Source organism: Copidosoma floridanum, unplaced genomic scaffold (assembly GCF_036245765.1).
Source record: "Copidosoma floridanum isolate Cflo_tuat_1 unplaced genomic scaffold, Cflo_Japanese_pri ptg000021l, whole genome shotgun sequence".
Classification (NCBI taxonomy): Eukaryota; Metazoa; Arthropoda; class Insecta; order Hymenoptera; family Encyrtidae; genus Copidosoma; species Copidosoma floridanum.
The window spans coordinates 27,570,338-27,597,264 of NW_028321898.1; the positions used below are offsets into that span (position 1 = coordinate 27,570,338).

At 35.6% G+C, this 26,927-nt stretch overlaps 2 protein-coding genes across 5 annotated transcripts in view; one reads left to right on the forward strand and one right to left on the reverse strand.

Moving 5' to 3' along the window:
* Positions 1 to 23,864, reverse strand: part of LOC106642576 (alpha-tocopherol transfer protein-like) — a 29,212-nt gene extending 5,348 nt beyond the window's left edge. Inside the window, exons 1-6 of the mRNA XM_089594832.1 lie at positions 23,645 to 23,864; positions 22,601 to 22,692; positions 22,002 to 22,247; positions 20,218 to 20,412; positions 19,956 to 20,127; positions 19,774 to 19,804 (exon numbers count right to left, since the gene is read on the reverse strand). Coding sequence (XP_089450958.1) covers positions 19,774 to 19,804; positions 19,956 to 20,127; positions 20,218 to 20,412; positions 22,002 to 22,247; positions 22,601 to 22,692; positions 23,645 to 23,834 — 926 coding nt within the window. The 5' untranslated portion in view covers positions 23,835 to 23,864. The remainder of the gene's footprint in view (positions 1 to 19,773; positions 19,805 to 19,955; positions 20,128 to 20,217; positions 20,413 to 22,001; positions 22,248 to 22,600; positions 22,693 to 23,644) is intronic.
* Positions 711 to 18,516, forward strand: LOC106642575 (alpha-tocopherol transfer protein-like). 4 transcript variants are annotated; one of them, XM_014357397.2, is made up of 6 exons: positions 711 to 876; positions 16,497 to 16,670; positions 16,765 to 17,057; positions 17,394 to 17,654; positions 18,064 to 18,214; positions 18,307 to 18,516. In XM_014357397.2, exons 2-6 carry the CDS (start codon positions 16,502 to 16,504, stop codon positions 18,336 to 18,338), a joined length of 906 nt encoding a protein of 301 aa, XP_014212883.1. In that variant the 5' UTR covers positions 711 to 876; positions 16,497 to 16,501; the 3' UTR covers positions 18,339 to 18,516. The 4 variants fall into 4 exon arrangements, with proteins under 4 accessions (XP_014212883.1, XP_014212882.1, XP_014212884.1 ...); XM_014357396.2 differs by lacking the exon at positions 711 to 876 and adding an exon at positions 1,055 to 1,201; XM_014357398.2 differs by lacking the exon at positions 711 to 876 and adding an exon at positions 2,600 to 2,848.
* Positions 23,865 to 26,927: the final 3,063 nt, after the last annotated feature.

Sequence of the window (26,927 nt, forward strand, 5' to 3'; positions counted from 1 at the left end):
AAATCGATAAAAAAAAGAATTTCGCAAAAAGCTCATCAAAGTTACTCTGTTTCCTCGTCTTGCACATTGATACTTTACATCAAAGATAACTCTCCAACTAAATTTAGATTCAACGTATTCTTAATAACACAGATAACGACTAAGATGAACTTCCGTTAGATATTAACTTCTACCAACTCATCATTCCAGTTCACAACTTGAATTGTACATTACTCAATAGTATGATAATTCATACTAGTTATAAAAACTTTGTAGATGATAAAATTCATCAAAATCAAAAGTTTAAAGAAAAGCTTGCAAGCTCGAACGATTTATGTTAGCCTCTATAATTGTCTCGAATAAGGAATCTTCGTTGTGCATACATAGTCAATATGTCGAAGCACCATTTCAAAAATTATGTATGACTATCAAGTTTTAATCGCAGCTTGACTTTGTCGCCTAATGATATCCAAAGCACCAGACAGGAGACACGTGTATCATAGTCAGCAGATCACCGCCAACCATGTTGTAATCTCCAGCAAAGTTTTCTCGCACAAGCCAAGAGTAAGCATCGGCAAAAAAATCGAGCCAATCTCGCTGGCGATCGGTAAAAAATCGGCAAAAAATTATCATCACGCGCATCGCGTCCGTACGCGTCTACCCCCCTCGGCCTCTTCTCGAACTTATAAAACGAGAGCCGAGGGGACGCAGCTTCCTCAGTAGTGCACGTTATTGCTGCGGCGCATCAAACTCGAAGCGAACAGCGGCTGTGACGCAGAAAAACACCAGACTTGAAAAAAAAGAGCCCGTGACACGAGAATCCATACTCAAGGATATAAAACAGATAGACTTCGACCCCTTCCAGCCGGCCACGCCGATCGCGTGTTCACATAAAAGGTGAGAGGCACGACGGGGCACACGCAATTTACCATTTCTTCGGCCACACTCGTTTGCCCTCCGGGCGAATCGCGCGAACGTGTCTGTACAACTACACGCACAAATACGTTCACGTGCGCATAGGAGGGCGATCGGTAAGCGATTTGATTCTCGAGGCTTCTTAGTGTGCCCGCGCTACCTTAACCGATCGGACACGGGTATACATTGGACGTGTAAAGGCTCGCGTTCTCGACCGTATTTTCGTGGTAGAAAGTTTTGTTGTTGTTTGTTTTTCTCGAGGATTCGCAGGAAGTGCGTGCAAGTGGAGCCGACAGGATGCTGAAGGGTGAGTCTGATGAAGTGCACGAGTACACGAGAGGGTCAGTTTCGCGGCTGTCGTGTCTTTTTCTTTTCCGTAGATGGCGTGAAACTTTGGTCAGACGTGCGCTCACACGTCACCGACCGTTTCTCGTTTACTGGTATAATCGCGGCTGACGTGCCGCCGTTTTGTTCGTCGACCTCGGTTAGTTCTTCCTCTGGACTTTTCCAGTTATTTTTGGAAAAATTTTAAAAGTCCAACCATGCATGTACATACATTTGATGTTTTTGACAGAAATTTGATTCCCGGTTTATCGAATCGGCGTTTTTGCAGGTGGATTTTTTTATAGGGTGATTGATACACTGAGAAAAAATAACATTATGCAAATTGTTGTGCTGGAGTGCTATAAAAACAATAAAAACCACTGTACCTATATTTCCCGTGAAAATTACCATATACGACAGTTAAAATTATTGTAAAAATTGTAAAAAATAACACAAGAATAGCAAAAAGTTCGATTAACTTTGTAGCACAATAGTTAATACAATTTTTATCCTAACAGAAGTAAAGAAAAAGAAGCGCTTTTATAGTTCAAAAAAATAATTACCCTTTTTTTTTAGTGGAAAATGTACTTTCAGGCTAGTTTAACAAACTTCGATTCACGTGTCAAGCTGCATTTCTTTTTTTTTTTTTTACGCAAGATAGAGAAAACGTGTTCATTTGGCATAACGATGGGTATAAAGTGCTATACTGTTGCTTGTTTTTACGTTAAACAGAGCGCATCTCCATTTATATTCTTCACAGCTATGGATTTTCCGTTTTACGCACATAGTGTACCGAACCAGGATTTCATGAATTCTGATTGCTCCAACTGTTTTTAACATAAATTAAAAAAAAAAAAAAAAAAAAAAAAAAAAAACAGTCATCCCATAAAATAGTATAGATACAGTAATCATTATCACATTAAATTAGACTCGACACCAATCAGTTGCCGCGATCATTCAATCAACTTGACTATAATGTGTCTGTCGCCTGTGTCAAAGAGAATCGGATCTCCAGTTGTGGAACAAAGCTCAACTATCGCAAGCTCCGCGTAATACATCTGCCGTAACAATAAGTATTCAAACTTCCGAAACGCCGTGCGAAAGCTCACCCGCCCGAAGCTTGCAGTTGTCCGACTATATACACTATTATGTACACGTGTACGCGCAGGCGTCGATGTTGGGAGATTGCAAGTCACTTCGATCGGCTTCGACTGGCGCACGCAAGTGCCACCGCCCACGCAAGCTCTGTCTTTCTCTTACCATCAGCTTCCGGGACTTGGCCGTGTGGATGTGGTGTGTGTGTGTGTGTGTATATTTTGTCTCAAGCTCACCGTCGAGTCTGTCTTTGCACGTTGACGAAGTGAGGTTAAGCGAGTGCTGGTTTTTGCTTGTTTGATAGCACACAGACAATGTTGGACAGCTTTTATTACTGTGCCACGTGCAAGCTCTCTTTTGTTTGTTTACGACGACATATTGGGGTGAAGTGAAACTTGTAGGATGGCGAGGATGCCTGACAGATGACAGTAAAGCGTTAACAGAAAAGAAAAAAATAAGTTTGAATTCATACATTATGATTTGTATGAAATAGTCTTTTCGGATTATCGGCTCTTCTTCGAGGGTATATGACTTTGTAAGTACAACAAATTATTTCCTGCTTTGGTGTTTATTTGCTTGAACGGTTTCATGATTTATCACTAGACAGGGAGCTTCGTAACTTAATAAAAGTGACAGTTTTTGGATAACTTGAGGTAAACATGTGCTGAGTTATAAAATTATTAGAAAAAAATGCACTCTTATCGGAGTATCTATTTTTTATGAATGCATGCTTGCATTTAATTAGGTTTAACTTTGAATTTTGAAACTATTTGTTCATAAACGAGAATTTGGTTTTTTTTTAGTGGAGTATTAAATAAATTGATCTGTCTCAGTAAACTTTTTTTTTTAAATAATAGTTTTATTAAAAATAAAAAATTAAAATAAAATTAATAAACAATGCAAGTCTTAAACATTAAAAAAAATAAGGTGCCGATTTATTAAATTGTACCAATTAATGTTTCTTTTTTCTTATCGATACTTAAACGCTGGGTTACGTGAATTTAAGTCTCCTGACTCTATTTTTTAATTTCTTTTTTGTTTCCAAGGATGCTTGTTAACTTAATTTTACAGTTGCATTATATTATAAATTTAATTGTGAAAAACGTCGTAAATAAGGTATGTGCTAGTTATGTTAAAATTAATAGTTAACTATTATGCGTAAGACTAATAGTAAACTGAGAGGAATTTCATAAAAATAACTAGTTTTTTGAAAGAATCATGATTTAAAATATCCACCTCCGTAGCGATATAAAAAATTGTTTAATCAATTAAATTATAACTCGCATCATCCCAACACATTCGTAATATACTTATTCCAAATAAATTTGTTCTGCATTTATACTGTGACTCTTAATTAATTTGTAATTTTTATCAGTATTTCACAACATCAACATACATTTATATGGTAGATCCATTATCGTTTTGCTCAATATTTTAAATAATTATGAAAACGAATAGTGACGCACTACTGGTTTCATTTCATGTATACTTGAGCGTATACATATTACGCTTACGTGTACGCCCCATTACGATTCGAAGAATACATTAATAAAAAAATGCTACACGTACACAGATGATTGTGTATAAATATTTATATTTATTCCACTGGTCAAAATATATACTACCAAAATAAGCAGATTGCGTATGTACTTATTATTTCCATAAGTTTTGTAATCAATGGAATGAAACAATTTTTTGTTGCTTTTTTAACTTAACACATTAAGTCACTCAATTTGGCATTCTTTGTCTTTTAAATAAATGTTAAGTTAAAAATTTTAACATCCCATCTCGATATCGTTTGATGCAGTCTACCAACTTGTGGTACTCGTACGGTTTTTTGATCGTCCAACTACTTGCAACTTCTTCAAAATTTTTTTTCCCTCTAATGAACAGATGATGCTTGTAATTTCAACGTCGAAAACGTCGCTTCTACGTACGCACGTGCACACACACACACACACACACTTGTAGGCACTCTTGGCGACGACCTTGTGCACGCCATAGTGAACGCCGGTGAGCGTATCTACATCGCAAATGGCCAGTTTCTCGGGCAGCCTTGATTGATTTCAAATTTGGCTGCACGAGTGTACACTCCAAAATAGGGGATTAAGTTGAACATTTTTTTTTATTTTATTTTATTTTTTTATTTTTTTTTTTTTATTGAAAATCATTAAATTTTTCCGTGACAAATCAGGTAGCTCTTGACTGTAAAATATGCGCTTAATGAGCCAGCAAGCGAGCTTACTGAATTGTTTTTGTTGCGCGTAATTTAGTGCAATTTAATGATACGAAAACATTTTCCCTTGAAATTGTGAGCTGCGAGTATGACGCAAAAATGCGTTTTTTAAAACTCGAGAAAAAAAAGATACTTACATTTTTCAAGAACTCGTTGATACAAGAGTTTGGTGGACTTTCGTAAATACATTCTGCATAAATTATATCAAAAAGGTGTTCTTGAATTGGCATAAAATAAATTTTTTTAATCATTAAAATAAATTACATCTTTCTATAAAAACGATACACAGGCTTGGTCTAGTTTTCCGATATCATAAAATACCTTTCTGCTTATATCAAGTAGGGTCTTCATGAATAAAATAAAAAACTAAAACTATAAAAATCTTTAAACAAGTGATGTCTCCATTGGAGCCATTAAAACGATCCAAAACAAATGTCCCAAATAATATTTTGTTTCAGTAATTGTATTACGATAAGTTATAATCTTCTGTTAGACTTTAAAAAATCACTTTAAATAATACAGAAACAAGCAAACATACATTAGTAATATCTGCCAACATTAATTGATTGATTTATTGACATTCGTTTCTTCCACGTAGACTCAAACTTTTGCTTGTCCTCGTGAATCCACGTCATTGGGGGTTTAATGAATAGAATAAATTTGACGAGAGTAAAAAGAATCTTGTACACAAATTATACGACAACGTGAGAGTTAAAAAGTTAATTAACGTGAGTGCACTTTAATTACGAGACTTGTTTCTCGTCTTTTGCCAAGACAGAAAAACTTTTAGCTGGAAATAAGTTGCACTGCATTTTTTAAAATTATTTCAACTTAAATTTAAAGATATTAAAAATCAGTAGTTTCTTGAGTTCACTAACTTGTTTATGTTCCTGATATATTTTTATTTTATTTTAACCTTTTAAGAATAGATTATTATTAAAGAAACTTCTTTGTTCAAAAATAAGCATACCTAGATATGATGAATAACTGGGAAAGTTTCTTTTTTTCAGTCACTAAAATTTTGGTTTACCGAATATTACAGCACCTTAATACAAAAAAATAAGAATCAAGAACGAGTTTTAAGAAATTCACGTTTATAGAAACAATTTTTTATGCATTTAAAGTAACGAAAACAGCTTTCAAAAATGTTAGACGTGCGTTTATTTTTTACAATGTCATTGAGTCACGGCAATGAGAAATATACTTTGGTGAAAAAAAATTTCTCGCACTACATTTTTATTCTTGAAACTCATGTAAAACCTTTTTTTTCTGTAACAAGTGTAGTGTAAAAATTTTAATTTTAACATAAAGAAAATAGAATACAGTACACTTATTAAACTGCGTGTCTTTTGTAATTTTATTTAAAACATTAAATTTCTAGACGTAAAAAAAATATTTCTGAACAGCTATTTCACGCATCAAACAATAACGTAGTATTTGAAATAAACTTTACGCCTAAATAAATGCCAAACTTCAACGCTCGATTGTAGCACTGAAAACAACAGTTGCATAATAATATGTGACAGGCGAAATTTCAAGCTGTTCAAAAATGAATACTAGCTGTGCGATGGCACGATTTTTTTTGTCACGCAAAACTAATCATGCACCAGTATTTTTTCAAGTCACCTATACACGCAAGATACCTACTCGTTATATATAGCAAGAGCTCGCGTTTTTCCCATATATCTATATATACGTACATGGACATCGGAGGCTTCTGTTACGGGAGAAGGAGCAGTAATAGAGACTACCGAGAGCGAGTCTCGTTTGTCGCCCCACTACCTCAAAATAGTATAATAATGCTCGAGTTGTGTGTTTGTCCGTCTGTAGGATGTACACACAAAAAGCAAGACAGCACGCGAGACCAGCTTGGCATTTCGGTAGAGGACTCCTTGTGCTCGGATTGTCAGTTTACTGTTCTCCAGTGCTCTGGTTTATATTTTTATCGCGATTACATTTTTTCTTGTTTTATGTTGAAAATTAGTTTTCTGAAAGAAGGAGGCATATATATATTTTTTTTTTTAATTTGTGGCTCGTTAACTTGATGGTCGATTGTGTTTTTGGATTTTTGGGGTACTAACAGACAATTTCTGTACCCATATCAAATATTTTTTAATACGTAGAAAACGTTTGGAATAAATATGCATAAAATTTTATTCTAATAATCCATTTATTCTAATTACAAATTAATTAATATGTAAAAATAATCATATAACAATAAAGACACTTTATGCGTTTACTTTTACAGTTGATGTATCAGTAAAATGCATCGAACTGATTTCTTTTTATTTTACAAATACACTACAAAGTCTAGACACATCCTTTGATTGCTTATGTAAAAGTCAGAAGATCTAAGAGCAAAGTGCTGTCAGTGCTACTTATGAAATTTCAAATATTTATATCCCGTGCATCGAGTACATTCTCTATTGTTGACCTTACCCATTGGCGAATAATATTTGATGGTTATTGCTTATTGGTACTGTCCCGATAAATTTTTTTTTTCGCACGCAAATAACGTGAATATTATAATTCTTGTTTACCCATGAGAAAGTTCAGTGTTTTTAGCAAAAAACCAAATGATCCATTCAGGTTTTATTATTAAATAATTCAGTACACGTATTAATTAATCACAGGAAAAATGATGAGAAAAAAATAACGCAAAGTCGACCGAATCCAAGCCACAAATTAGACAAAAAAATTGCCTTTATTTTTCAATGGTCTTTTGAGTTCTGAACTTTAAGATCGACGCCACCGAGAACATAGCACTGAAGCGAATTCATCATCATCACCAGCTCCGCCACAGTGCACTGCACACGCGTTTTTCTCTTTCTCCTTCTTTCTACCTCAAGGTGCGCGCGTATAATCAGAACAAGTGTGTTTGCAGTCGGGCAGCGTCCGTCCTATAGATTGGTATACCGGCTTCCAGACCACGATGGACCCCAAAAAAATAAGTGAGTACCCACGCCGTTCCCTACGCTATCATTCGGTATTTTTTCTCTTTGGACGTACCGGAATTTTTTTTCAATTAAAAAAGACCCTTTTAGCAAAAATAATGCAGTATATTTTAAAGTAAAATAATTTTGACTATAAAGTGTTGAAGTGTATTTTTTTTTTAAGCAATGTTTAATGAACTTTATTTTCTAAAAATGCATCGCACAAGGGAAGGGAAAAAATTTAATAAGTTTCATGTTGAAAGTGACGGTAAGAAAGGTTACTTTAGCAAATAAAACAAAAGGGGATTCTGTTTGAGTATTTAAAAACTACTCTAGTTATTGTCCTCAAGTTTGTTGACATGAATCAACGATTGAAAGAAAAATCACTGAACGAAAAAAAAAAAATCAGCATCAAACAGAGCTTAGACGCTCATGTGCACTACGATAGAGTGTCGTGCACTGCAAAAAAAAGATCTAATGTTGGTAGACAAACAAAAAGTTTTGATTGGCATATTTTCCACGTATGCTAGGCTCATTACACGCGCTTCTAATTTCATCACACATCACTGTACACACCACGAACAATCGATCGCAAAGATGTCACGTTTTATTATTGACGTGCATTGGCACTTATTAGCGATGATTCGCAACCACCGCACAGCTCAGCTTTTATGTCTCTGGTGTTTTATCACGTGAATTACCATTTTTCTTGGCGTCAAATAACATTCGTCAATCGTAGGCTGACGTTTGTTGATTTTGGTTTTTTTTTTTCGTAAATATTCGTATCTTACAAGTGATTTAAATTTAAAATTCAATAACCGTTTTCAATTGAAGTGTTAGTTCTTGTGCTATTCTGCTGAGATAGTAAATTAAAAAGGGAAATAAAGAAATTTTGTGACACCCAGTGTACACCCAAAAATCCCATTTATCTTTCCTAGAATCAACACGTCTCTCTCCTGTTTGAGGTGCTCAAAGTGTCCAAGCGCGTGTCAAACAATATTTGCAGCCCCGACTCTTGTGTGTTTGAAAGGATGAGTCGGTGGACAAATTTTTTGGCCCCAAGTTGAACAAAAGGGACTGATTTTCCATCGATGGGTGTGCGAAAAGAGCGAAAATTCGAATGAGAACGAGAGTTTGCTCATACCCATTTGGTTTTAAGAAAGTGTTACTCGCGACCTCGTAATATACACCCGAAAGGCCGAGCTGTGACCTTCCCTCCGGCCAACTTGGCTATTTACACACTAGTCGCGTTGGCTTTACTTTTCCTTGACACTGAAAAGCTCATCCACGGTGTAATTGAATTTCTTTTTTTTTCTTTAGGAAAAAGGCAACCTTACGTTTATTTATTTACTATATTATTTACACAAAAATGTTAATGTTAACAAAATTTGGTATTCTTAAGTCGAGTGCGTCTTTAATCCTTTTTTCTCGGATTTCGTTTCGAATAAAAATATACTGCAAGAAAGCGAGGACGCGTCTGCGCGAAAATACCGGTTTGCAGGGGAGAAAGGAGTCTGAAGGAGGGGAAACTCGAGAAAATGGTAGAGTCCCAAGGTCTCTCTGTTGGTGTGGTTTTTAAGGCTAATCAAACTTTTGGCCCACGTACCGGAGTTTCTCACGATAGTTGGAGTAATATTCCACTGGAATTTCATTACGGTGCTCGAGTTCGTGTCTCGTGTGTTCGTCATCTAATAGTCGATGGTTGCGTTGGATATTTTAGGTAATACCAATAAAATATCGTTCCACTTAAATGAAGGGAGTAATGCTACAAATAAATTTTCGACATACAAAAGAAAACATTTTCTTTTGACTATCAATCATTAACCAAATTCTCACTAAACTCGCAAAAAAGTTGCCTTGGGCACCAGAGTTTTTTAATTATATACTTTGAGCAAGCAGGTCGAGCAAATATTGACCCTTGCGGTCGACGTTTTATCTCTTTCGATCGTCTTGATTCGCCGATATTTTTCAATCTCACGAGAAAAGCGGGAGCAGTCGGTCTCTCGCATTTAATTTTCGCTCGCGTTGCCCGACGAGAACAGAGCGATGACGAGGGAGGGAACAGGTCCCGCCGGGAAATTTATCGGGGAAAAGCTGGCCGCAGTCAATTTTGTTGTACGCGGGCCTTTTATTTTTCTTCGGTTTTCATCGATTTTTATTTGTTTTTTCGTTTATTTTACGTTACTCGACGGCAATTTCCCCCGTGTCAATACACGATATTAAAAGTAACTTGCCAATTGATGTTTTAGCGTCACCAGCGGTGCAATGCCGTTTGATTAATTTTCCGACTGTGCAAACATTGAGAAACAACGTCATCGAGTTCCCGGGACGAGCAAACAGAGCTTGTTTCGAATTAGTTTCAATCGAACGTGTAGTTCAATATTTATCTCACGAATAACAGCTTTTGTAGAGCCAAGTTGCACGAAAAGCACAAAGACAACGCGTTAAAAACAATGCAAAGATTCGCGGAAAATCGCGTGATGGATCTCCGAATCCGGCTTTTGGCGAAATATCCACTGTCGAGTCAATGGGCGACCCAATGGGACTGATCCACTCTTGTCAGGCACCTCGTGGACTCGAGACTATTGTACTTGGTGTGCGGTGGTGGTGGGAACAGTGGAAAGAGGGAAACGAGGCGGAAACACTCGACTCCGGGCTCGAGTAATCAAAGTGTTTGATGGTGTATACATGGTGAGGCTTGCGTTGGATTTGCGGTGCAATTGGGATTCATTGAGACTCATTTGAACTGGCATTAAGAGGCTTCAAAATTAATCGGTAGGGGTCGGTTAGATACTTATCGTATAGACGAAGATAGAAAAATTGGAGTCACTAGAATTTCATACATAAGCGTATTTACTCCTCAATGGCCTATTTAAATTTCTGTATATATAAGTATAGATATTCTTATCGAAATCCGATAAAACAAACGCTTTTGTGAGTTTCCGATCAATGTTTTTCAAACTATCGTGATCTTCGCATTTATAGTGGCTTATTTGCGTACTTTTTTGGTCTGAGTTATAATTTTTATTTATTTTTTTTATTTAATAGCAGAAAGTTAACATAAGATTTTTATGTTGCTTGAAATATTCTCGATCAATAACTGTCCTTTTAAGTTATTTCATTAAAAAAATATATTCTTCTTTTACAAGTACATTTGATAGCATTGCGAATCCAAATTCATTGAATGGCACTGATTGTATAAGAATTCATAAAGAAAAATGTAGGGCATCATCGATTTCATTTATCTAAAATCTTGAATAGCAGACTTGCTTCAAACAATTCAATAAACCATCGTTCAATTTGGATAATTGTGTATGCCTATAGCATATCGTTTAAGGTTGCAAAAAGGAATATAGGTACGACTAGCTTTTGGTACTTTTTACTTTTGGTACGTTACCCACCTATTTTTAGTCTGGTAATAGCTTAGCATATTTTATAATGCCTATGAGGCGAGTTACTGGGGAACGTGAGAAAACAAATTAATTTTTTCGTTCTCGAGTGGTATAGTTCAAATTGAGATGGCTTTTCACACCTGTGTATTGCTTACAATGTTTGCTTTATTTGATAATGTGCAGTTAGTTATTATTATTTTGGAAGTAACAAGTTGTGTGTTAGTATTTTGTGTAGATTTTTAGTTACCAACTTCCCATCTTTGTACAAAATATTCCTTAGAAACAACGACACACATTCACATTTTATATTCATAGTTTGACATAAGAAATTTGCGTTACAGTGACATCTCAAATTTTGGGTAGAAACTTTATGTGTTTCAAAGAAAAACTTCTTCGAGTAATGTTTACGCCTGTGATTCATAATACTTAAGGACGACAAATAAATTTTCATTTTTACGTTCGTCTACTGTTTATTTTCATACCAATGTTTCCGAGATAACGTGCTGCTATTCGTTAAAAATCAACCTTTGTGTTGCTTGATTAAAATAGTTTTTTTCTCAAATGGAAAACCGGTTACCACGTTCATGTAAGCGCTTTTAGAAATATTCCATTCGATTATGTGCAAAAAAAAAAGAACGTCATTGGATTTGCACGTAAGTTGTAAAAAAAAAAAAAAAAAAAAAAAAAAAAAAAAAAAAAAAAAAAAAAAAAAAAAAAAAACAAGTTGGATGCAATACTCTCTAGCTTTTCTTTGAAGCAAAAAATGTTATCTCATCGAACGGTCCATTAAATAGTTTATTCTCTTAAGCGGCATTACCGAAATTCACTGCAAATTACTCTTGTCGAATTTCACGAAAAATTCACTCTCCCAAGCACGAAAAATCTCTATAAAAAGCAACTACATTTCCACTCCATGGCATAACAAACTTTGCATAACAAGCGTGCCATTAGCCTAATTTTTATCGACGTTTTTCTCGTGCATCGTAGCCCATTGGCAAAACAATCACGCGCGACATTGTGTAAGTTGCCCATTTGGCTGTACCTTTTTTTTCGTATTTAAATTTAGAATTTTATTGAGAAAAATAGTTGTATGCATCGCACGAGTTTGCTTGCAGTCTTACAGCAATTTAACAGCGATACGGGCATGTTATGAAATTCGATGACTGCAACTATATTTATATAGTTGCTTCTTATAATATAATTCCTTCGAGAATGGCAAAGAAATTTCCGATGTAAAAGTATTATAAATAGCGAAATCAGTGAAAGCTGCCATAATTGATTTGAATAAGATTAAAAAGAAAGTGCAGTGTTGTAGGAAAGGCAATAGTTTTACTGAGGAAAGCATTACTGCTAATAACATGTCATTCGATTAATTACGAATTATTTATCTCTACCGAGCGTGTAATGATCTAATTGCCGCGTGAAAGGAGGCCTTGATCCATTGACTTTAGATGTTTGCAAAGAAATATTTTTATCATCAAATGACTGACGGATTATTTTGATATTGCAACAGAAATCGCCAACATTTTTGCTTCTTTGACTGTAATGATAAAAAAAAAAAAAAAAAAAAAAGTTTTTCTCATGCAAGAGCAGTGCCGTCATGTTAATTGGATCGATTGGAATTGTTTTGATGGATAAACGAAATGATACCACGTTACAGCTTCATTATATATTTGTGACTGTGATTTTACAATCATTGCCATTAATATTCGTATAATGTCGAGTACGCAACGTGTGATGGTACGTTGATGAATTTGAAAAAAGCTTGTTATTTCTGAGGCATAAGTTATACTGGCTTGTGAGGTACCATTTCTTATTACCAAAATTGAGAAATTGACTGTACCCTGATGGGGGGTACAATATCATCTTTTATAGTAGAACTAGTTTCACGGAAACATTTAAATGACACTCTAAAAAGCTATTCGTGTTAAAATCTGGGTATATACTCATTTTCTAGAGAATCTATATACTGATTCAACAGAAAGATACGTTACTTTTGATAATGAGGATTTTTATTCAACAAGTAGGTAGATTTTTCAACATTTTTAAAAAGAAGAATCGGATTAACTATCGGTAAAAAATCAATAATTTCATTTTTTTTGGGTCACACGACAGTCACAAAAATGTGTGTACAGGTATCAATCCCTGGAAAAACGATGCTGCACTTGCGTTATACAAAAATGCGTCGTCTTCGATACATACAAAGGTATAAAATATATGAAGGGTACCTACTCTCTGCAACAGAGTGACCGGAATAACGAATTTCCAGCGCTCAAGTGAGTCATGCCATCGGTGGGAGGGATTGTAAAATATATGTTACGCGTACTTGGCATCGGCGATGGTGCTAGGCGTTGTTTGCGAGTACACGTAAATAAAAAAGATAAATAAAAAGTCACTGCTTTGACGAATGCATTTTTTTTTTTTTTTTTTTTTTTCAACTAAAGATTAACGACATTTCCCGAAGGCTAATGGACGCATTAAAATTGTAGATTAGGCAAGATGTAAAACGAAGAGCAGAGATAATATTTTATTCTCTGATCGACGATGTTTCGAGGATTAACATGCGCATGAATTGTTTTCTTTCTTTTTTTTTTTTTTTTTTAAATCACAGTTTGACACTGTACACGTATCATTCGGAAAAACCTTCATTAAAACTCGAGTCTACACGAATCAAGTGCCATCCAGTGGGATGTACCTCAAGTAAGGTATTTGCTTGGGAATCCTTTTTTCCCTTGCAAATGCAAGAATACGATAAACAGGGAGGAGAAATACACAATCCCGAGATCCTCAATAATCTCGTAAGCGATCAGCCTTGCAGGATTCCCCCTTTCCTCTCCCCTTGATCGTTGTTGGTAATGTTCACAGATATACCTGATGAATTGAAAATCTCGTACTCACTTGGCGTACGCCTGCACTTCTTGCACAATACCGTAGCCATGTGTGTATCTACAGTACGAATCCTAATATTTTCGTAAACATTTGTACAGGTATTTTAGTTCCGTCACTTGGATGGTCTTAAATACTTTCATGCGTGTAATTTTCAAATGTTGTTTTTTACATGATTTACAAATAATCACATGAATGTGTTTAAAGTAAGTGACAAAAATTTAAGTATTTTATTTTAAGATATTTGAATTTTTTATGTATATGGATAAACATATTTTGATTAGTTATATTCCAAATAATTTTTAATTTATGATAAGATTTATTTTGAATAATTCGTGGTGTTAATAACGACGAATAAATTATTAGAGACATTATTTCAGAGATCTGTGATTACTGGATCCCTCGGCAACAATAGGTCTCTTTACGACTCCGTTCGAGTTGGCTCTCATTTTTATCAAATGAATGAGTACACATGTAAAAGTCTCATACATTGTCGCATCGTAAAAAAAAAAAAAAAAAAAAAAAACCCCAAGTGGGGGAGAAGGGCGATCGGACGTGAGCTGAGCGCACGGGCCCCCGCGATAAAAGCATCCTGCGTTCGCTTTGATTCGGCTAGTGCATCGCCGCCGTCCGCACTTGCTACTTCGCGCCACCTGTACTTGTGATTGTACCGTCCACGAGTGATTTTCCTTTGTAATTGTCAGTTTTCGTTGTTGTTGATTTTTCCTCAGCTGCGCGGCCAAGGGGGAAAAACATGATGCTCCAAAGGATTACGTATCCGGAAGGTAAATCCGCGACTCACGATCGCCAATTTGTGCATGTGCGAGTGTACGTTTTCATCGGAGGCTTAATTGTCGGGAGACGATCGGTAGTTGCGTGCAAAACCGCGGTTCTGCGGTTTCTTCTCTGATGTAAGTTTTGGGTGACGTGCCATTGTTATATCTGCTTGTCAGCCACGGAGTTTTGCGGATTCAGGAGTTAGGAATGATGGTGCATTGAAAAAAAAATTTGGATAAAAAATTATCTCTTTGTATTATTTGCGCGTGGAGTTTTGCAACTACAATTTTTTAAACACATCCTTTAATGTGAATGTAAAGTTGTGCTGAGTTTGTAAGATATCCGAGACGAGCTATTGGATGCAGAACGTTGCTGTCTCGTGCACGGCCTGATGCTCGCACTCGACATATCGTTGACGTTCAATGTTTTGATAAACACGAAATACTCGCGTGATTCCGTGTGTATTTATCAATGTGGAACTTGCTCGTTATCTATACCCGGTTGTTTGTGTAGGGCATAGAAAAAACTTGAGTGGAATTTTAATTATCTCGTAGCAGAGTTCTCAATAATTTACCAAAATTCACTTTGCATTAAAAGGTATGAATGAAAATTAAATTTTTTCTCTAATTTGTTTGTATTTTAATTGAAAATTATATTAAAATGTTGAAATTTATTTTTTAATATTTTTTAAAATTGATTTCATTAATGTTTAGTGATGTTTAATTAATTTAACATAATTAAAAAAAATTTAATTACTTTTAAGGAAAATAATAAAAAATTTTAGAAAATAAGTTTTCAATGGATTTGTGTGGTTTTCTCATAATATTTTAATTACTTTAAAATAAAATGAAAAAATTAAATTTATATGTATATTTTAATTAAAATTGAGTTATAAAACTATGAAACGATAATTTTAAAATAATAATTAGAAGATATAAATTTAACTTTTGATTAATATTCGAGGGTGCCGTCCAAATGTAAAAAAAAACAAAAAAAACGATTAAAGAAGGAAAATAAATTTGTTTTTTAATGTAAAATCGTAGAGAAAAATGAAACGTAAATCTTTTTTGACGTAATATTTAATAAAAATCTATATCCAATTATTATTCAAAATTACATTCCAGTCCCAGTAAACCCTATGCCTGATTTTTAAATTTGAATATGATTTTTCCACCCAGTAAATATTTTTAATAAATTGTAACGGTTTGATTACGAAATGAATAACTATAATTAATCTCAGCACTGTTAAAACATGGCCATAAAACCTCACTTATCGCAAATTTCGCACCATCGTAAATTCAGAAGAGTAAAAGTACGCGGTACAAAAAACGACTCACCTCCGGGCCAGTCATCCCGTCGTCGCCCCGGTCAGGATGTGACTTTGAAAAAAGACCCAGAGCTTACAATGAATGATCATCTAGAACGGCGAGCAGAGGAGACGGAAGACAACACCAGAGGGGCCGTCGTTCACCCTCGGTGACAATAAACGCGCCGAATCGACGATTATACGCAATTGATCACACGCACGTATAGAGTGCGAGTATCTGGTTCTGCACCGAATGATCAATTAAACGACGGGGGTTGAATATTCAAGCAACAGCTGCAACAGCAGTCCTTCTGTTATCTCTCGCGCGCCCGTGAGTATAATAATATTAGCTTCAACGAGAGCACGTGCGTTATCTCTCGGGTCTCTGCGGTTGAAACAGCTCTCGCGCCGATGTAGCTGATCATGTAGAGAAGACCGGGTAGTGCACTCGCTCCGTTAATCGCCGTAGAAAATTCGTAATTAATTACCAAAGGGAATCCGTACGCAGAAGTTTGTATAAAAAAAAGCCAATTTTATCTCTTTCAAAGCAAACGACTAGCTATACGCACTCATCATTGAAAGTCTGGATGTATGGACCACCCGAGTCGACCGATCAGACTGTATAAATGTAACTACGTTGTTGTTTGTTGCAGGCACGATGCTGACGGACATGGAAAAGTTTCCGTCCATCAAATTGGGCGACTTTACCCTCGAGTTCGAGCTCGGCCCTCCTAGTGCCGAGATCCAAGAGGTCGCGAGGAAGGAGCTCCGCGAGAGCCCCGAACTTCAGAAGCAAGCCGTAGAAGAGCTCAGGAAACTTCTCCGAGGTAGGCTTTCGAGTATCCGATTCCACAAAATTAAACGAAAAATTGAAAAAAAAAAAAAAATTATAATAATAACAACAATGAAAACCTAAAACAGCGGAGAGTAATCTAAAGTGCCCGATCGACAACGACGTGTGGCTGACGAGGTTCCTGCGGCCCTGCAAGTACCACCCGGATTCGGCGCTCAAGCTCGTCAAGAACTATTACCAGTTCAAGGTGAAACACGCCAACGTGTACGACGGCCTCAAGCCCAGTCGCGAGCGCAACATCTTCCAGCACAACATACTCACGGTGCTCCCGAACCGCGACCAGCATGGCCGGCGTATCCTCATTATAGAGCTCGGCAAAAAGTGGAAGCATAGCGAGGTCACCCTCGACGAGGTTTTCAAGGTATCCTTCGACTATTTTAGCGGGTTTTTGCGGGGATCCAAGGATCAAAGTTAATGGTGAATCGGGGGTGGCTTTTTCGGTGCTATACGTGTTTTTTCCATTGTAAAAAAATGTTTGTTGAAACAAATCACGATTCGGTTAATGAGTTTTTTTTTTTTTTTATGGGGGATCAAATAATTTTAAGTTAGAAAGGAATCCCCTTTGTTGTTATTGTATTTTGTGAAATGTTTTCAACCGGTATACTTCATATAAGCTAAAACTTTAAATAATTGGTAAGGCCTCTTGGCGTCACCCATACACGCCAAGAGCTAAATAAGTCAGTAATCTGCTTTTCAGGGCTGCGTCCTGTACCTCGAGGCGGCGATGCTAGAGCCAACGACGCAGATAGCCGGTGCCATCGTGATTTTCGACATGGATGGCCTGTCCATGCAACAGACGATGCAGTTCACGCCGCCGTTTGCCAAGAGGATAGTCGATTGGCTGCAGGACGCGGTACCCCTCAGGATCAAGAACATACACATCATCAACCAGCCGTACATCTTCAACATGGTCTTTGCGCTCTTTAAGCCCTTTCTCAGGGAGAAACTCAAGAGTCGGGTTAGTCTTTTTACATGCTCGTGTTGACTTTTTTTTTTTTTTTTTTTTGGCACGTTTTGTTAATCCGTAGGTAGTGATGGTTTTTGTGATTCGCGAGGAAAAAATCCATCAAATTTTAATGGTAAAAATGGCCACTTTAATAAAATCGATTCGCAGTACTTTTAAGGCGTATTATCCACGGTGGGTTGGTGTAAAACTTGTCCCTGCGGCAGTTGATCATAATCACTGTGGGTCTTGTCCTGTATACCAATAATTGATGACGAATGAGTCGTCGCTGCTTTGTTTCCATTACTCAGCGCGAGGAGACAGTGGAGATGAAGAAATACGCGCTTTCGGTCGACTTTATTGATTTAGCTCTACGCGCACTGCGATAAATCTTTATCATATATCTTTGATGTACCCTCCTCAGATCATCTTCCACGGCAAGGATCGCAAGTCGCTTCACAAGCACATATCGGCAAAGTGGCTGCCCGAGTGTTACGGCGGAACTTTGACGATCCCGAGGGTAACTGGAAGTCAGTGGCTGGAGCTGCTCTTGCTGTGTGACCACGAGTACGAAGGTAACCGATGCACGAGCGACTCCTCCTTGGGTAAAAGAAGTTTTAATAAATGTACTTTTCTTTTTTCTTTTTTTTTTTTTTTTACTTTCCAGCCATCAACTCGTACGGATACAACAAGACATAAATACTACAAAGGAGCATCAGAGGAACATCTCAGCGCCGATGATCCGAGAAAAGTATTCCTGAGCCTTGCGAAGGATTGTTCCTTTTTTTTGTCTCTCTAAAGTTCTACTGGTGCTTAACATATTGTTATTAGATCATTGACTGTTGATCGGTCGGTTACTTGAAACACGAAGAAAAAAAATTAGGAAAAAAAAAAAAAAAAAATAGAAGAGAGCGGTACACTAATTTTGGACTTTCAAAGTATAGAAAACTGCCATGTTACACTGAATAAAAAAAAAAAAATCTAATCAACTAATACGTGTAGTCACTGCAGTAAAACGTGGAACGGTTCTTGATATTGTTAATATTATTAGTCATTGAAAGCGCACAGTTGTGTGATATTTATTGTTACGCGTACGTTGATTGTTTGTTAAGGTTGTGCGATGTGTTTATACATGTGTACAAATATTATGGATAATGTTTGTATATGCGTTGCAAAAAGTAAGCATGTGAGAAAGAAAAAAGTAAAAATTTTCGATATTTTTGTAAATTATATTTCCAGTTTCTCTGATTAAGAGTAGATGGCCCAATTATCGAGAGTATCCATGATTGTTACATAACTGATGAATAGAGTGTGATTTATAAATAAATTTTGGTTTTTTACAAGTCAAAGTACTCAACGACTCGGTTTATTTTATGTAATTGTTACTTAGAGCCTTGTTGATAGGGAAAGGACTTGATAATTAGATCATCTACCTTGGTGTCGATGAAAAAAAAAAAAAAAAAAAAAAAAAAACTTATCGAACGATGTCTGATGGGGTCTCTCATTGAATTTACAATGTGCGAGTTAGGGGGGCACGTATTTTGTGTAATCGTATAGCTTAAAACGTAGTTAGGAAAAACAGACTAGCGCATGTACTGGTGCTGTAGTGTCATTGCATTTGAGGAATATGGGAACAGCCTTTTTCAATGTTAATTACAATGTCATTGTATAGAAATTTTTTGTTTTTACTGTTACTGTTACTATTGCATGAACAATATGCAGTAGAGTTGTACGTTTTTAAAAACTTTTTTTTATTTAGCTAAAAATGGTAAACATTCGAAAAAACAAAATAAGAGTAGACTAAAAAACAAGTTTATTTCTTTTTTATTTCATCAATCTTCGACCCAAAACATTAAAAAAATATCACACGTGCATAATGTTTAAATTTTAAAACTAAATAACTTGTAACAATTTCAACTATTTATATTTACATGTTAAGAAACATGTTTAAAATTAATGGCACACTTGTTTATTTATTTATTTTTTTAAATAAAATAAATGATTTCAAATATCAATATGCTATCAATATTATTTGGTAATAAACCTATTAAAATTTTAACTCGCTTTTTACGTATAATTTACAGAAAATTTTACAGTTCCCTGAAAAATTTATTTTAGCTTACATTTTACTTACGTATTTTTTGTATATCCATACTTTCTGATTTCTGAAATAAATCAAATCAATATTTAATTAAAATATCATACTTTTGTTAAAAAAAAAAAAAAAAAAAAAAAAAAAAAAAAAAAAAAAAAAAAAAAAAAAAAAAAAAAAAAAAAAAAAAAAAAAAAAAAAAAAAAAAAAAAGACTATACTAACCAGCAAAGTAATCGTCAAATGAACTGGAGAACTTGTAAAGTTTCTCGCCAACGTTCGTAGTCTCAGAATCATATTCACCACCATATTTCTTTGGCAAACATTTCGCATCAAAATAAGCCAGTATCGACGATCGGTCATTGCCGTGAAAGTATATTCTATCACGAAGTTTCCCCTGAGTAAATTATAGAAATAATTTTAATTAATTCTACCTATTTCTTGTAATGCTAGACAATTTTAAAAATAAACAAAAATTGAGGTTTACCTTCAGAAATGGCTTAAAAAACGCAAACACCATGTCGAACACGAACGACTGATTAATAATGTGAACGCCCTTTAGTCGACAGGGCAAGCTCCGCTGGACGAAATCGACGATTGCAGAAGCGAATTTTGGCGAGAAATAAGTGACTTGGCTCAAGCTCAAGCCTTTCATGTCGATGATCACTCGAACCCCAGAAACCTACGAAATTGAGCGTGCGACATTTTTGAGAAAACTGATTTTGGACGAAAATAATTTTTTTAATTATTTTCAAGCCAAATTTTAAGGATTAGACAATTTGATGAAAAATAAAATATATCTATTCGTCAAGCCAGTAATTTTTGCTATGAATTTTATAATAAATTTTAAATCGAAAACCTACGAAAATATAATAATATCTTGAAACATTAAAAAAAGCATTTAAAATTGAAAAAAATAAAATTTATAATTCATCATGCAAAAATGCTCCAAGACATACATAAAATTTTTATTTAACTATTTATATTTTAATTGTTCGATTTATTTGTAAGTATTCTTTGATAAAAATTGTTATTGATTTTGTATACATTTAAAGAAAAACAAAGTTGAAACAAAAATTTCCATTTCTTTCTTTGAACAGTCTCATATTTTCAAATTCATTAATTATACAGTTATTGTAATGGTTTACGAAGTATAATTTTTCTTTAAACGTTTTTAAAATATCTAAGGATGAAAAATGTTTTAGTTATAAAAATTGGGTACTTATAAAAAATTTGGAAAAACCTTAAAAAATTTTTTTTGAATCAAAGCAGAAAATAAAATATTCTAAAAGCATTTAAATTTTTAAATATTTTTTAATGATTTTTTCTTTGGGTCGTATTTTAAAATTTTGTTAAAATCAAAACAAATAAGCTGGTGCTCGAGAAGAATTTTTTACTAAATTTTCAACCATACATAAATCATGCAGAAAATATTGCGGATGTATACAACTACGAAATTTTTAATACAAATTTTTTAGATGGAATAGTATAAATTGGCACAATCATTATTTTCACTAGCTCAAATTTAATTTTTTTGCTTGAACCACTGATGGATAAATTACGTACATAAATACACTATCATAAAACATTATATAAAATACTATAATTAGTTAATATTTTTGTTTACGAAAATACATTTATCAACGTAAGCACAAAATTTTAAACAATAAAATATTGCTTTCCAAAAACTATAATAAATTGATATCTGGAACTTTTGATTACAGTATGGTATTTATGAATTTTTATTGTATTTATAATTAGTTAAGTACAGAAAAAAAATTTTAATTTAATTTTTTATTTTTTGATAAATATCCACGATACTATTCGATTCTCTCGTGTTTAAGTTTGTAATATTTACCACTTTTGTAAACAGAACTACATTACATTATTTTCATGTTGAAAAAATTTAACGTTTCAGATTTTTTTTTTGCGTACACCAATGATTTATGACCAATTTATGACGGAAACACGAATGTCGAAGAATATTCATTAATATTAAATGGAATTCATGTAAAATGTTTGGTAATAAATCATTTTCTTGACATTTAAGATAATTGTCTTTCAGTAGAGTTAAAGAAACCACTAACTTAAAGTTAGTCAATTTTCAATAAATATTTATAGAACCTGATTTAGTCTTTTTTAAATTCGAGGGTTAAATTCTTCTGAAAAAATACTGTACGTATCAATAATCAAACATAAAACGTAGTTACATCAGTCTAACGATTGTTTCATTTATAATGATAATCACTTAACGACTGGGATGAGTATCACCTGCGATATCGGCTCTGCTATGGCGACTTCGAGGCATACAATAACACCACGAAAGAGCTGATTGAGTGTGACTTGTTTGGGATTCCAGGTGGCACCCGCCTCGATGACGACGATCCGACAACCCTCGGCCGTACGCCGTGGTAGGGGCAGTATACAACCAGACAGTAGGCACGACCGTTCCTTGGTTGGTACGAGGTTCTCAAAGTATTCCGGATGGTTTTGCTGGTACTCGTAGAAGCGCTTGATCTGGCGAATCGAAAATTCAGATTAGTCTAGCGGAAGCGCTCGGCTTTCGGGTGCTGAATTATTGAAGCGCATTGTGCTAACCGTCTTATGTTTTATGCATTGAGAATGCGATGGGTTTTATTTTTTTCTGCCAACAGAGCCGATATCGTACGAGCGTTGACGCGAACGATTCAATGTTTTCTACCATACTTTAGTGTTTAAATTGTTTAGAAGCACACGCGTTTTCACGAGGAATATTGTTTTTGATCACCGAAAATGTTCCTCGAATGTTGATGTCGTAAAATATTTGTGTTTACTCGAGGTGTGAGCGTGAATGATAGAAAATTTGATAAGTGGGGCGAGCTATGACGTACCAGTTTGAAAGCGCTTTTCGGATACCACTTGCACCGGCGTAGAAACTTTTGCAAAAACTCCATCTCCAACGGCACGTACAGGTCATCTTCTTCTGTGGAAACGACAATTTATGCTTTCTCAGTTTGTTGTAAATTTACGGTTGGCATTATGATTCGCAGCAAAGTAGTTTGTAGATGCGACAATGTGAAAAAAGTGGACGTTTCGCAAAAATTGTCTAATCACGTGTACAGGTACAACAATAGCGACGTCCGAGTCACGTGCTAGCTAACGTCGCATCCGCTTAATTCTCAGGTGATTTTTTTAAAACGCAGATTTCAACAAAGAGCACGATTGCAAAATTGAGAAATCCAAGTTAACAAGGAAATCGTGAGAAACAGAAAAGACTTTGTGAAACAGCTGCACTAGTGTTTTAAAACCATTGACGAAAATCGGTGGAAACTCAGCCATGGTTGACTCAACAAATTTATATGGTTGATTCTGCTCAAACGGAGATTGTTGAAACTGTATTATTCGTAGGACGAATTAGATACCGTAAATTGGGTTTGATGGAAGGAATGACTTTATTATTTGGCCCACCCACAGTGAGAATATTTACCATCTAACGATTGTCGTAAATACCAAGAATTGTCATCTTGAAATCATTCAAAGCCACAAGCGTTGTGTGCATAAATAAGTTTGTACTTTTAGCATGCAAATAACAGTGCACTGTAAGATAAATACACGAGACGTGTCCGTCCATTGCGAATGCAAAAGTACACCTTTTCACGGGTAATGAGAAAAACGTCCAAGTGACTGGTAAATTTTTCATAATACACCCAATACTCCAAGCTCTTGCGTAAGCGTGCTCGTCTAGTTTTTTTCCCTACAATTTGATGACTCAGCCCAGCAGTGCTCCACATCGACCAGGCATACCTACCGGCTTAGTGACGGATTGAAAAATAAAAAAAAACTACTCGTATCAAAATATGTACTGGAAAAAAAAAAAGGAAGGAGGAGCAGATGAGGTGTCGGGAATGCCACGGCGAGGCCAAAGTGTCTCTGACCTCCAAGCAGATCACAGAGGACCTTGAACGCCTCCTGTACGACTTCGGGCGTCTCTCGGAGCTCCCGCTCTGCTTTGGCCAGCTGGTACTCGTCCAGATCCTCACCACTGTCAAACGTCAGCTGGCTGTCACCGATCATCAGTGGCTCCACGGCGTTCACCTTCTCCGTCAATCGCTCGATCAGCGACATTTTTTTGGCTCTTGTGGATCAATGACTCTCTGGGCTCTGCGAAATAAATGACACGGCGATATAGGCGCGTGCTGTATTGTATGACTTTTCGATCTGTGAGAAAGTATTGAAATCAGATGCATAGTCGAGTGCACCGCACGATTGTATTTTTGATATGTACGGTGTGTAGTCAATTTTTCCGTCAAAGTGAAAAAATTAATCGTAGCTCGCTGATTGCTTCGGAGAAGCTGTTTTTTTTTTCCACGCGTATATTATTTTACAGGATAATCAAAACGGAGGAAAAAAATAATTATTACGGTCAGCCGGTATAACGAGGCAGTCATTTATTTTCCTGCCGAGTCTTCGCTTCAGTGTTTTATTTTTATTAATTATTGCGATTTTCATTATTATTTTTGTTCAACTAGTGTTTGGATTGTGTGGCGTTGTTACGTTAATGAATCATCGTGATTTGACCATTGCAATAAAGGAACCGAGTTATTCAAGCTTGTAGAAAATTTGTGAGAAATTTACATAATTTGGAAACGATGATATTTAAGCGTCTCATTGATTGTCCGTAAACATTTTTCTACGCGGTATTACATTTTTTATAAAAATCCTATTATTAAATGAGGATGAGTGCAATAACGTCAAATCAATTAATATTAAGGTAATCGATCACAGCCGTGAATCCATTGTCTTGATATTAGTAAAGAATCGATTAGAATTATTTCCCACCGACATGTCATTTTATACCTTGACCATTTTATACTCTGTTTTTTTTTTTTTTTTTTTTTTTTTTTTTTTCATCCGAAATATATACTTAGGACACACTGAAATCGATAAAGTATTTCGAATCCACTCGATTGTTACAATATTATTTTTCTCAAACAGGAAACAGTTGAATGACTCAAATCAAGCTTTGAAATAATGAAAAATAAAAAAATGAATTTCCCTTCCTCGTTTTTTTCACGAGTTATATCTTTTGTTATCTGTAAAAATATTTTATCACACGCTTGTTTGTTTAATGTCATTGACACTCGTTCATCACCGCGAAATCGCGGGCAATCTGAATCACGAAAGTTTCTACCGATTACGTCTTATCGCAAAATTATAGACGTCAAAAACGTTGTTTTCGTCGAACAAAGAGAGCCACGCGCAAATTTTTCCGAGTCAACAATCACACTACGAAAATATTTTTAAATGCCTTTTCTGATATAATTGAACCACTATACGACGTTTTCGAACGAATTTCCCGAGCTCTCGTTCTCTGAGCACAAACAGCGAGATTATTCAATTCAGAGCCATTCATTGCATATGAAACATGACAAAGGGAAGTATAGCACTTGAAAGCCTCGCGCAGGTCACGATGATGATTTAAACAACACATCAGATCTGATATTCGCACACAATTGACGTATAGCAATCATACTTAAACTGATCCACTTTGTCCATTATTTCGGCAACTTTTGCCAAAACAACAATTAAACACTGCAGTAGTACAACTTCATCAGATTAAAAAAAAAAAAAACAAAAAAAGTACAACACTTGGTTGTCCCAATAAAATATTTAAAAAAAAGAAGAAAAGAAGTAGGCTTTGCTAATAAATTCACCAAAAACTCAGACAATCACCTTACGCGGACCGAACTCCTCTGCACGCGCGTTCTACTCAAATGTGATTGAGCGCTTTGACCAAGCAACGAGTCAAGAACTACGGTCTCTGCGTTCAAGTGTCCGATGCATCATCAATTGAGCGTGTGCGGTATGGACTGCGAGCTCGTCACGGTCTTCTCTCTCTTTCCCTTGCACGTCTAGTGCGTTCATCGTATACAAACGAGCATTGCATACCCGTATTGTGTGAACTTTCTACGTAAAGGTACGTCGCGAAATTTCTGGCTCAGTAAAACGTTTTACTTTTCCGGATACAGGTTTCCTTGCTAAGGGTCCTGAAGTATATCATAGATACGATGAATAGTCATGAAGGAGCAAAGTGTGTTGAATTCGCTCCAATGACAAAGTTGGCCAACTCCTTCTCGCGCTGTATCCGCGGATTTAATCAATTTTTTGGCATTTTTTGTGTCCCCTTTCCATGTTGCACACTTTAGTATTTTCAAAAAGTCTGAATAAAATTTTTAGAGTATTTCGCATTTGAGTAAAAAAAGGAAAAAGAAATCAATTTTCAAAAAACTTTATGGATACAGTCGAAAATGGATATTCATACGGGACCTGTGTATATTTTTCAAATAAGATTTTTTGCTGAAGCGTAAAAATTTTACAATCACGACCCATAGCTTGGGGCACTTTTTGGATCCACGTTGTACATGTATGTATATTTATCTTACCTGTATACGTGAGCTGGTGCGTTTTCATTCGAAGCCAAAGTGTTATTTGTGTCTTTTCGTGGTTTATAATAATGGTACTTGGGTGTATTTTAGCAGTTGGGAGGATATAAAATCTGTTTCAACGCTTGAAATGATAAGTAAAAGAAGCGAAAAAATAACAAGACTAGAGAAACTGATTTTCGTTTTCACAGCAATACCGGACGAAGGTAACTACAGTCGTTAGAATCGAAAGGACATAGATAATTAAAATTCACACCCAAACGCAACGCCATAAAAGCGCCCCTTCCACCGAAAAAATAGTTCAATCGCTTATGACACCGACAGTTAGATCAGTTCGTAAATACATACAGTACACCTTACGAGATATAAGCCCGCCGCTACATTAGGTATGCATAAAGTGATGCGATTGGCTTGTCATCGCTTCGCTTCGTTCAGAGGATGAAGGAGGAGGAGGAGAGAAGAAACCTTGTGGATGTACGTGTGTATGTATATATTATACGAAAGCGGATTTCAGAGCTGCAACCTTCGTCTCGAAGATTTAGTAGATCCTTCCCCGATGCTTAGCAAATTGTGAGTCTCTGCGTATTATTTATGAGCATGGAGAGCCACTTGCGGTGGGGGTTCTGGTCTGTGGGGAGAAATGTATGGTCGAACCTTTGGCTGCTACCCATGTAATCTAATTTTGGGTTAGATATAAAAAAAAATTAAAGTTGAATACTTATTTTATCAATTTAAAAAAATCGTGACCACAAATTATGATACTATTTTGATAATA

Coding starts and splice junctions, on each gene's coding strand:
- LOC106642575 (XM_014357394.3), top strand. CDS start 14,515: ATGATGCTCCAAAGGATTACGTATCCGGAAG. Junction 17,058..17,393: donor CCCTCGACGAGGTTTTCAAG/GTATCCTTCGAC, acceptor TCTGCTTTTCAG/GGCTGCGTCCTGTACCTCGA. Junction 18,215..18,306: donor GTGTGACCACGAGTACGAAG/GTAACCGATGCA, acceptor TTTACTTTCCAG/CCATCAACTCGTACGGATAC.